The sequence below is a fragment of the Trematomus bernacchii genome, unplaced genomic scaffold (genome assembly GCF_902827165.1).
Source record: "Trematomus bernacchii unplaced genomic scaffold, fTreBer1.1, whole genome shotgun sequence".
Classification (NCBI taxonomy): Eukaryota; Metazoa; Chordata; class Actinopteri; order Perciformes; family Nototheniidae; genus Trematomus; species Trematomus bernacchii.
In genome coordinates this window covers 347,501-359,691 of record NW_022987409.1, presented here as the reverse complement: position 1 = coordinate 359,691, position 12,191 = coordinate 347,501, and the positions used below count along the sequence as shown (strand labels likewise).

The 12,191-nt window shown below is 42.9% G+C and overlaps 1 protein-coding gene across 1 annotated transcript; it reads left to right on the top strand.

Moving 5' to 3' along the window:
* Positions 1 to 684: 684 nt before the first annotated feature.
* On the top strand, positions 685 to 11,576 carry clcf1 (cardiotrophin-like cytokine factor 1). The gene is made up of 3 exons (XM_034136316.1): positions 685 to 740; positions 9,286 to 9,440; positions 10,229 to 11,576. The coding sequence occupies exons 1-3, from the start codon at positions 722 to 724 to the stop codon at positions 11,516 to 11,518; spliced, it is 1,464 nt and encodes a 487-aa protein (XP_033992207.1). The 5' UTR covers positions 685 to 721; the 3' UTR covers positions 11,519 to 11,576.
* The last annotated feature ends 615 nt before the right edge of the window (positions 11,577 to 12,191 follow it).

Genomic DNA, 12,191 nt, shown 5'->3' with positions numbered 1-12,191 from the left:
AAAACCATAAAAACTAAATGACCAAAAAGAAAAAATAATAGATAAGAATAATAAACACAGACAAATTATATAGGAAAATGCTGATACATATAAATGCATTTGAGAGGAAAGTAATTCCTTGTTTCCTGGGTGATTTGAGGGTCTTAGGGGTGCCCGGTCCTCCTGACCTGATCCACCGTATTACGGGGAAGCAGATTAAGATCAAAGGGCCGCGGTCAGTCCGTGTTCAACAGGACGAGGAGCGATATGAGCGGTGACAAGTCTCGAGGTTCAGCCGCTCCGTCCGCCTGAGCTGTGATGCGTCAACCCGGTGAATCACCCGCAGCACCGGGGAGGAGGATACCGACACAAGGAGAGACAGGGATGGGAAGGAGGGGAGGAAAAGGAGAAAGGGGTAAAAAAAAAGAGGAGGAGGAGGTAGCTACAAAAAGGCTCCGCCGTCATTCAGTCTGTCACATAGACCACACACACCCAGCCAGCGGAGCGTCAATATTCAACCTCCATCATTTCATATAATCGATACTTTCATTTATAGGATTACATCGACATCACCTGCATTTTCATTATTTTTTGTCCAGAGAGAGGAGAGTGATTTATGAAAAGTTTTTAGGGGCGAAGTTTTCCACAAGAGGACATTATTATCGGTTTATTTCAGCCTTTAAATTCACCAGTGGATACACTTGTGGGAGCAAAGTGAACGGAATTCCGGGATTGGGAGAAAATGAAAAGATTTTGCGGAGGTAAGTAGGCAAACATCATATTTAACTTTTGAAAACAAACATAAACACGTAGCCTATGGACCTATGGACTATACTTTCATATCATGGTCATCTTTCCTTCTCGAATTATAATCTCTAATTGGGAATTGATTCGGTTGCAATTGTCCTGTCGTTCATAATTGGAAGCATTCTCTTTCAAATCCAATTAGTATTGAAAAATGTGAACATTTTGGTTTCAGATCAAGCCGTGCTGTCTTTCTTTGTAATTTAATTACACATTTAAAAAAAGTTATTAGTTTTTATTCATTAATGTTAACAACCAAAATTATTTGTTAACGTGGTTGTAAATCATGTCTTTAAAAATGTATGATGAAGAAACAGTGGGTTTTGTTGCTCATTGACAAGCCTCAAACATTTTAAAATAAATAATAGACAAAAAACTATTACACATCAAGCAGACTTGTCTAACACAAAGGCAAACTTTGTAATCGTTTAAGAGATTTAAAAATATATATATTTTCAAATAATGTCAATGCAGAGGACTGTGTGTGTGTGTGTGTGTGTGTGTGTGTATGTGTGTGTGTGTGTGTGTGTGTGTGTGTGTGTGTGTGTGTGTGTGTGTGTGTGTGTGTGTGTGTGTGTGTGTGTGTGTGTGTGTAAAAGAAAAGGGGGGCTCTCTTCTTCACAGTAAAAAATGGCAGGGGTTGAGGGGGTCAGAGACAGCTAAAGCCCCTGTCTAGTTAGCTGTCACCGATATGAGAAAGTACATGATTCACGTTAGTCAGGGTGTGAGGGCTTACACACACACACACACACACACACACACACACACACACACACACACACACACACACACACACACACACACACACACACACACACACACACACACACACACACACACACATTGTTCCCCCTAAGACTGGTGCGGCTGCTGCTCCTTGTCTATAAAAAGAAGGAAAAGAAGGCGACAGAAAGATGGCTGTGTGTTGAAATGATGCGCTGAACCAAAGATCCCCAGCAATTCCTCTCTCTCTTCCTCTCTCCACTCCTGCCACCCTCTCTTCCTCACCCTCATTATCCCCTCTAGGTGGTCACGCCGTGAGTTCAAATTTGCTGACGGTTCGCCGGGGGGTTCACACATGTGACCACCTAGACAGAAGAGAAGAGGAGAGCTGAGTGCAGAAAAAACTGTTGCTCCCTCTGATACTCAGAGCAAATAAATACAAAGAAACCTCAAACACACACACACACACACACACACACACACACACACACACACACACACACACACACACACACACACACACACACACACACACACACACACACACACACACACCCACGGGGACACATACACGGACACATGGACACACACACTGACCTCCCTAGGTAGACACACACAAAACAATACTTGTTAACACTTTTATTTTGTGTCCCTTTCATACGCAACCTATTCTATTTCTCTATCTCTAACACACACACACACACACACACACACACACACACACACACACACACACACACACACACACACACACACACACACACACACACACACACACACACACACACACACACACACACATGCACACACACACACAAAGACAAGGCATGTTATTGCTGGGAGGGTTGAATTAGTGTCGGTGTGTTTCAGATAAAAGCGTCAGTGTGTGTTGGACCAGTGAGCTTAAACACACCCGGCAATAGGAAAAAACAAAGGAAGAGAAGAGAGAGGGAGAGACGGGGAAGTGGAGAAGAGAGGAGAAAGTGAACCTTTCACATCTTTTGATTCGCTCAGCGCCATCCTCATTTCTTCACGGTATATATATGGATGTCAAGAGGATTTGTGGAGGAGTTGGGGGGAGGTTGTGTCTGTTGGGGAGTAAAGAGAGGTAGAGCCGGATAACAGTAAATAGACAAAGAGAGAGAGAGAGAGGAACTGGCGGTAGAGGGGTTAATGCGGTGCAGATTCCCGATTGACAGAAGTTAGCAGCACCCAGAGGGGACGAGAGAGAGGAGAGTAGGGGGGAATGATATAAAATGAGACGGTCACGCTTTGAACAGTTACACATGCTGTTTACATTTTTCTCAAATTAACATGGCCCCTCGCTTCAGAAAACTCTCTCTCTCTCCCTCTTTCTCCTTTTCCTCTCCCTCCTTCATTTCTAATCCTCTCTTCCTCCTTCACCTCTGTCTCTATCCTTCAAGACCCTCAAATATTTGTTCTCACTCTCCAGATTAAGATCCATAATACCATAATAGACAAGAAGCGTAGATACTACTGTTAAAAGTCCCTCAGTTAAAATGTTACTTTAGAAAAAGTATATTGAATCATCAGTTAAAACATATTCAAACATTAAAAGTAACTTATCATGCAAGAAAAATGGCGCCTGTAAATGTTGATTAAATTACTGGATTATTTTCACTGATAGATCAAAATATAACCAGTTTTTTTTTATGGTGTGGCAAGTCAGGCAGCTTGTTTTAATTTGTATATATTCTTGGTGTAAATGGATCTATTCCAATATATTTTCTTATGCAATGTGACAAGCTTTCAATAATAGAGTGAACAGTAAAATGCTTACTGCTTAAATGTGGTTGAAGTAAAAAGCAAATCATCATAATAATGACAAGAATGATTAGAAGATAACTTCATTAATTGAAGGGGAAACAGCTCACAGCAGACAGCTTATAAAAGACACACTGCGTACCATTATATAATGTAGCCACTGAATTAAAAGTAAATATTATGATGGAATCAAATAATTTAAAAAAAAGTGAGCCCCCTAAATAAAATCAACATTAAAAAAGGTGATACATATTAATTAATTAAAGCAATCAAAAGGTTGTAATTGACTACATACATACTACATTGGTCTAACATTTACAAATCACTTGTTTAGTCAACCAAAAAGTAAACATTTCAAATATCTTCAAAGTTGTATTAAATAATAGGGGAACAAATCGGCAAATACTCAAATGTCTTAACTGTTAATCCATTATCTGAAATGCTATACCATTCATTTTCTCTCGATTTGCTATAATTGATTGATCATTTTAGATCTATTGTATGTAATATCTCAGAGATGTCAGCGCTGTAACTAATGACATCACTTTGTTACTTTTCCCTTCTGCTTCCTTACTTTCTAGTAGTGGCGGACCATAGACTTTATTTAATTAGCACGTTTTTTTTATTTATTTTGAGGTTATTTAAGAGGAAACCATGAGGTGGAGATGATTAGGAGGGGGGTTACATTAAAACCCGGAGGTCTGAAAAAGGGGAAGGAGGGAGTGAAGGAGATGGAGCCAATTAGTGAAAGGAAGAGAGGGGAGTGGTAATTAGGGAGAGAAAGGAAGGAGAGTTTGAAATGAAGGTTTGATGTTTCGCAAAGATTTAGAGAGCGGGGCTCAGATGAAGCGACAACGAAATTGAAACCAAACATGGCAAAAAAATAAACTCAAAGCAACTGTAATCCCCATATTAAATCTTTTTTTTTTAAGGCCATGGATTGACTTATAAGGTGAAAAGAGAGGGAGTTTACGACTAGCGAGGAATAGTTTTAAAGAGTTTCTGGGTATAAACAACAATTTTATTGGGTTTTTCAAGTTGTTTTCTTTTGCCTTTGTTTTTGGGTCATTGATGTTTTTTGGCAAACCCCAATCTGTGTCCGTGCCAAAGGGGATCAATTTGGTATTCAGCATGAAAAAGCTCCAGAGCAAGGATTCTCATGGGACAAGAGATGGGAAAAGTTTATTTTTTATTTTTGTATGTGTGCGTGTTTATATGTATTTATTCAGAATAATGTCTGTGTGTACACAGATCTCCAGTGCACAATCTGGATGCATGTGTATGTGTGTGTTGAGTTAGTAAAGGAATGCACTTTTGATCCAGTACAGACTGCACATAAATCTGGTCTTTAACTGTACACAGACACACAACACCGACCCTGACCCCTGAAAGTCAGACCCCCCCTCACCCAACGCGTGTCTCCGTCCATCGTCCATCGTCCATCGGCCTGATGACGTGTGCATAGTTGTTGCCCCTGGCATGCCGCACAAGTGTGAGTCTTTTTTGTCAACAAAGCCACAATAAGCCTCCAGCTCCATCTCTGACAGGTTGGCTGCATCACCAACAAATCATGGAAGATTAGTCAGAAGATGGGTGCACATTTTTAATACAAATGTGACTTAATGTAGTTACATAAATGTTAATAGAAAAGTAAAAGTAGCCAACTCAATGAAACGGCCAAGTTACAATAAGTAACACACATTTTTGATACACATATCTGAAACTGCTTCCCACAGTCTTCTTCATTAAACCAAACATTTAGAGGTGTCGTCAGGTGTCGGTGCCACACTTGGTGGGTTCAGTCGCTGAAGAAGACTGGCATTTCAAATTCGTAAGTGAACCTTGACCTTTTGGTGGATTCACAGTGTTGGTAGAATCATCAGCCTAAATTAGCTACTTGAGGTTTTTCATCACAATAACCTCAAAATGGACTCATATTATGAACTGAATTGAGACTGTTAAAATCCAGAATGGTAATCAAATTTCTTCAAGTCTGTTGGTTGCTTTTTGATCAAATACATCTTTTGATGCTCCTAAACACATCATCAGTGATGTAACCAGGGGTCATCGGGTGTTTCGGGTCTTTCAACATCATACCATGACTGGCGACCCAGCCATGACCCCTGAAAGTCAGACCCCCCCCCAGACCATGACTTGCTGAGCCCATTGAAATGTAACATCTAGAAATGTGTTTACAGACTCTAAAATTGAATTTAAATGTATTTTTAAACCACTCACAGCATGACAAATTACATGCACGTAGCATGAATCCTGGCTAGATACACTAGTCTCCTCTCTGCCTAATGTTGTCAAATAAAAAAAATAAAAGTGGGAGGATGTAGCCTGCAGCATGTTATTCCTTTTCTGAGAAACCCACCCTGGATTATGTTTCAATTATGCTTGATTCATTTTAAATATTGTCAAAGTCTTATATATGCTTACCCAAAGTATGGCATGAAAATATGTAGTCATTCTAATCAATGTTGCACTGGAACAAAACTCGTAATAAATAAACATCTCATTTGGAGCAGTTTCAAACATCTTTTCTGTTTAAGACCTCTTTCAAGTGGTTGGAGCAATGAAGGGCAATCTCTTCTGGCACTGGAGCGAGTTTTTCCTGGACCAGACCGGAGAGATTAACTCACACATGGTTTTCCCACAATACCATATTCAGTTTAAGTGCTTGTTCAAAACCTCAAGTGGTGGTGCATGTTGGGAAAGATGAAATATTAGTCCTTGGATGGATACAGCGCTACACCCACAAACACTGGGTCACTGGTTTACCAAAACACTGTCTGGAGTGCAAATGCCAAGTGTGTTAAGACGCTCTTTGTGCCCCTGAACACAACCTTGCGGCCTCAAATTCAACTCTGCACCCTGACCCTGTGCTTATTTTTATTTCCGACCTATATTAGGAGCTCAGAGGTCTGGCGCCCGATGAACCTCGCGTTGAGCTCTGTGCTCCACATGGCAGCCAGACTCCTGAGTGCCACATCTGACTTTACACCAGCGAACAAACCGTAGATAAAAATATGATCTGTTGTGAATAATGGAGCTCCCCTGTGTGTGCATATGTGTAACCTTAATACGTGCTTTAATATGTAGAAATTCACACACACATGCGTGCACAGGGGCAGGTCATGGTCGGCCGTTCCAGGGAACCCCTGTGTTGCTGTAATGCAATCCTCCCACAGAGAATGTTCTGGTTGCAACCCTGCCCTGCGGTGTGTGCTTCCACTGCCAGGTACGCAGCCCCGAGCCTGCAGGGCTTCCCTTGAAGTTGAGCTATACGCCGACTTTGGTGTATAGTTGCTCAATGTAATATTATATAACAACAACATGACTCTGGGTTTGAGTTATCTCAGTTTACGTGTAGAAGAGAGCGGCTGTGCGGGAGGATGCTTTTAGATGTGTCAGCGCTCAATCAAAACAACAAGAGGCTCTTACGTCTGGCAATCATCTTCGAGCATATGGCTGCAGACAAAAGAAAAACGGTTTGGAACCGTCAGATTTTTGCCATGGAGACTTTTCTTCCTCCGTCTCAAGCTCATTTTTTCTTAATACCTGTTTATTCCTTCTGAATGCAACCCTTTTTACAAGCTGTGTGTCCTTTTCCTTCAGGGTTGTTTACTCAGCGATGTCGTGTTGATTTCGTAGTGTTTTGATGCTAATGGAGGATGTACGGTGGGAGGTGCCCGTGGCTTGATGAGCTCCAAATGTTCACGCGTCGCTGAGAGATGCTTATTGCTTCTGACAGGTGATGAGGCTTTAGCGGTTGATGAGATCGAAAGGCTTGGCTGACGGGGGTTATTCTAGTTGACTGATTTCAAGGTGTGTGTGGGAGCAAGTGGGAGTTGCCTGGACCCAACTACAGTGCTTTAGAAAATGGGAAGAAGCTTTGATGTAGCCGACAACTCAGGGTCAACCGTGGAAGAGTTACCAGCAATCAAGAAGGGGGGGGTTTCCCTTTAAAAGAAGCAGTTGTTTGTTAGGTTGTTTTCCATCACAAGCAGTTTTAATCCAGTTTACATTTCAAACAGTTTCCCAATCTGTCACTCAGTCTGTCTCTAAAACTCAAGCTAATTAATTTGAACAACTTTTTCGGCAAGCCGGAGCTTGTGAGGCTAGTTAAAAAAGACATTTTGTTTTACAACTGCAATTTGTAAAGAATGAACTTTACTAGTCAGTGTTTTCCGATGATTTGATTTCTGTTTCACATGTTTGGGTTAGGCACAGAAAAATACAAATACATATTTCAACAAATGTCTTAGTTTGTCAACCATACATTTTCTCCTGTTACAAACTTTACAATTGTCACTGCAATTATAGTATATTCTTTTTTTAAGCAGACTATGGTTTCACAGCAAACTTCACATTTTTGTGTGTTGAGTATAGAGTGGAGGTTTCTACCCAACCCTTGTTGGGGAGTGCATACCAATACGTAAGCGGTTGAGTCAGAGGAAAAAAGGTGTTGACAGTTTTAGGTCAGAACTTGTTTTCTTAAAACCACCGAAAACATGTGAGGGTAATGTTTTGTGAGTGTTTAAACCATCCTGTGGGGCGTATCATGATGGATAGATGAAAGAAAAAAGAAAAAGCAACAGAAGGGGAGAAGGAGAGCTAATCGGGGTTAATTGGCTGCTGTTATTTTGACCCGAGGCAGAAAAGAGATAAGAGTGTTGAGAGAAGGAGGAAAAGTGGGAAAGAGAAAGGTATGCTGGGAAAGCAAGGCAAGTTTAAGTGCAGTGTGATTAGTTTTAAGAGGAAAAAGGGATAACATTGTTGGAGCAATGCGATGCCGAGGTGAGTCAGAGAAAGACAGATAGAAAGTTGACACATTGTGCAATACATAATTCACTCCTGCTAAACAGCAGCATGCTTTGCCCATAATTGCGAGCATGAATCACTGCCTACCGTCTGTGTGTCAAGAGGATGAGAGAGGATGGAAAAGGATGACGGAGAGCAGAGACCACGAAAGAAATGTGTGCCGCACTCGGGCGAAGTGCTGTAGATTTGTCTGGAGAGGCTTTGAAAGCATAAGCGTGCAGAGACAGCAAGCATGGCACGAAGAGAAGTGGACGTACATGAAGTTCCTTAATGTTGAAAACCACCTTTCAGCTCCAATTTTCTCTGTTTGAAACCAGAGACAGGGGCACTAAAAGGTTCTCAGTGTTACACCCCCCCCCCCTCTCTCTCACACACACACACACACACACACTACAAAATGATTGTATACACTCACAGCGATGTGAATTTTATCCACATATATAATTAAGACTACAAACATTCTCACAAACACTCACACAGTAACATAAAACACCTACACAAACACGCTGAAACCTAAACAAGAAGTCCACAGCAAACATACAACTGATACAAACACATTAATGTTTGTGATTGTAAAGAAAGCCACATGTCTTTGTTTGTGGGATGTCGGTTGGGAATGAACGTGTGTGTGTGCGTGGATGTGTGTGTGTTAAAGCGGCTGGTGCATTGAACATAGGAGCCATTTGTCTGCCTGTCTGAAGCTATTAAGAGAGGTTTTATTTGAAGCCAGAATAAACCTCCGACAGCCAGAAACCTCTAAAATTAGATTGGAAACGGAAAAAGCTTTATTGGCAGTGTCAGATGACTCTGACCTGGCAATATGTAAACAGACGAGGCCATCGCCATAGAGACAAAGAAATAAACCAGAATATTGTAAAAAGAAATACTATAAACAGTGTAAAGGTGCAGCAACTGGAAACTGTAGCTGGAGGTGATTTCAGTCTGTTGAGCTCTCACATCATCGGATTCATTAAAAACCAAGCATCCAAGTTAAATAATCACAAAATGTCTGAGAAAATAATGTCGGAGATTGATTTCACCTCATTGTTATGATTACAAATACCTCGGCGCGGTGTGTTAATTATCACTTGGACACCCATGATGTGTGTCCCTAAAGAAAGACCTCAAACTGTCGGTGTGAACTAACTTTATAATGTCTCTCCACAGTCCATCAACACCAGCTTGTCCTGCTATTGGCTGCTGCCATGGCGACGGCCCTTGATTCTTCACACAACCTGGCCAATGAGAGGAGTTCGATTGAAAGCACCTACGAGCTGACCAAGTACCTGGAGTACCAGCTCAAAGAAATCAAAGACATATATGTGAGTCTTTTTATGTGATTCTGTTTCGGTATGATATCTCACTGCAACAAAGGTTATCATACAAACTATAAACAGCAATATTTATAAGAATAACTATCACTGTGGCAACGTAAAAACTATTTGACAATTTGAAAAGGTCCTTCGTGGTCAACCTACAGAGAGTTATCCCCTAAATCGGCATCTTCTGTCGAATTTATGGAGCTTGTGAGTTCTGTCAACTTGACTCTCAGCGCTCTCATAGTATCGTTTTTGACTGCAGCAGGAAGTTGTTTTATGAGAAGAAGCTATAAGAACTGACTATACAGCTAAGCTGAGAGACAGATTACAATAGAAGAAGGAAGCGCTGCAGGGCAGACACTAACTGGGGAACACAGAGCAGCATTTAGCATCCAAAGAGCTAGATAATCCCCTCAGAGGTTGGTAGAAAGCAAGAAAAGAGTGCATTTTTAACCCAAACCAATTTGTAAGAAGAATCAAAGCCAAACAGTGATTTTTGTTACGATAATAATTCAAAAGTTTACCTCCTGGTTCAAATTTCACACTTTTTACTCGACTTTGTGCACATACATTTTCCCTGTCTGTTGAAGGAGTATCAATGAAACAACATCAGCACTCATTTAACCTCCAAATAAAATGAAGTAGCCTAACCTTTGGCTTGTTCACAGCCTTATCCATGTTATGTTACTTGGTTTGTTAAACGTCACTGTAGCACTGAAGCTGTACAAAGTGTCATATTCATCTGTTAAAACTTCTCTTCCTTCTTCTGATTTTTGGTGTATCTCCTCCAGCTGACCTACCTAGGCCCTCCATTCAACGAGAAGGACTTCTCCCCCCCCCGTCCCAACAGCACCGCTCTGACCCTGCCCAGCGCAGCCACCCGCCTGGAGCTGTGGCACGGCCTCGAGAACCAGGCCCGGCTGGCCCAGAACCAGAGGGCTTACTCTGTGCTACTGGCAGCCGTCAGGGAGCTGGCCCGCTCCACCCTCTGCCCCTCCCTCAAGACCTCCCTGCTGCACTTTTGCACCGGCCTGGATGGTCTGCTGGGCTCCATATCTGCACTGATGACCACCCTCGGTTACGCACTACCTCCTTCGTCTGCAAACATGGATAGTAACGCTGGAGAGCTGGGGCTCCCTCAGAGGGGGGGCTCCCGACCTGCTCCACTGATGAGCCAGAGCCTCTACAGGTCCAGAGTCGGGACCAGGACAGAGTCTAGTCGTGGGAACAACCAGAGAAGAAGCGGGACAAGAGCGGTGACAGCAGAGAGGGAGGATGGCGTCACCGTAGACCTGGTGGAGAAAAGGAGAAGCAAAGAGGGGAGGAGAGCAGAGACGACCGCCGCTGGAGGAAGAAGCGGTGGATCAAGGGAGAGGGGAAGAGGAGAAAGAGGAAGGAGAGGGAGGAGGGAAGAGCCGGAGAACGGGAAAAGGATGGACAGTGAGGAAGTGAGAGCAGGGGAAAGCGACGAGGTGGAGCGGGACGGAGGTGAGGAGAGATGGGGGACGAGAAGGTTGCTGAGTGTCAATGAGGATGGAGAGGACTGGAAGTCTGAACCCAGGGGGGAAGAGTCGCCTGGCACAGAAAACACCGACCATCAATACAGCTACAACATGAACTCTCCTCACATGGACACACTCAGGAAGGAGGATGGCTTTATTGTAGAGAGAAGCAGAGGAGCAACGGCGGAGGAGGAGAAGCAAACACACATGGAGGCTATCTCGTACTCCTCCACTATCCATCATCAGCGTCGGCCTCCTCGCTCTCTCCTCTCCCCCTCCCTCCAACCTCCCCTGTCCACCCTCTCCTTGCTCTACCAGTTCGGAGCGGGTGAGGAGCACACCCTCCTCTCCCAGCCTGTCCCTCTCTCGTTACAAAGGGGCACCTCCCTCCTCTCGCCTCCTCTGACCCCGCTCCTTTCCTCCACCTCCTCCGCCTCCGCTTCCCTCTTGTCGGTGCGGCCCACGATGAACGACTTTGCCAGGAAGGTGGAGGGGTTTTGGATATTGAGAGAGCTGCAGAGTTGGTTGTGGCGGTCGGCGAAGGACTTTAACCGCCTCAAGAAGAGACTCAGAGGCTGAGACAATGAGACACAGAAGTGCAGTACATTAAGACATCTGTTGTTTGCCCAACATCTGAGTGGATCCACATCGAGAGCTTTAAAGGACTACTCCAATGACCATTTGTAATTCATAACTTACCCCGTGGTACCTTAAGAAAACCTAGTTCTTCTTGCATGCCTTTATGCTGAAAAAAAATGAGAAAACTCTTGATGAATTGAATTAAACCGGGACTGTGTTTAACAACAGCAAAACTATATCAAACCATTCCATTACAAACTCTCACAAAACTCATACAGTTGAATCACATTTTCTTGTATCCAGTCGCTTGCTACTTGCCAAATGCCTGCAATTTAACTAAAACTGGAAATTCTGTATTCTGCACAAGTTCTCTGAGACTTTGAAACCATTTTTGGATTCTATGTTCAGTGTAGAGGCATGCACACGGGATAAGTAACTGACATTCAAATAATCATTTTGAGGCTGGAGCGTTCCTTTAACAGGCAAAAGCACATAAACACATTCATGGTTCACACATTCATTCATACTGTACTGGAATAAGTCAATGAAGCACTATTTGGCAGGTCTCCAGAGGCGCTAATGGAATATAACACACACAAAGCCAACACATTACCAGCACTGTCACCCGCCTGATGTACAACAGCTCATTGAGCGAGACACACTGAGACTGAGC

Coding starts and splice junctions, on each gene's coding strand:
- clcf1 (XM_034136316.1), top strand. Junction 9,441..10,228: donor AAGAAATCAAAGACATATAT/GTGAGTCTTTTT, acceptor TATCTCCTCCAG/CTGACCTACCTAGGCCCTCC.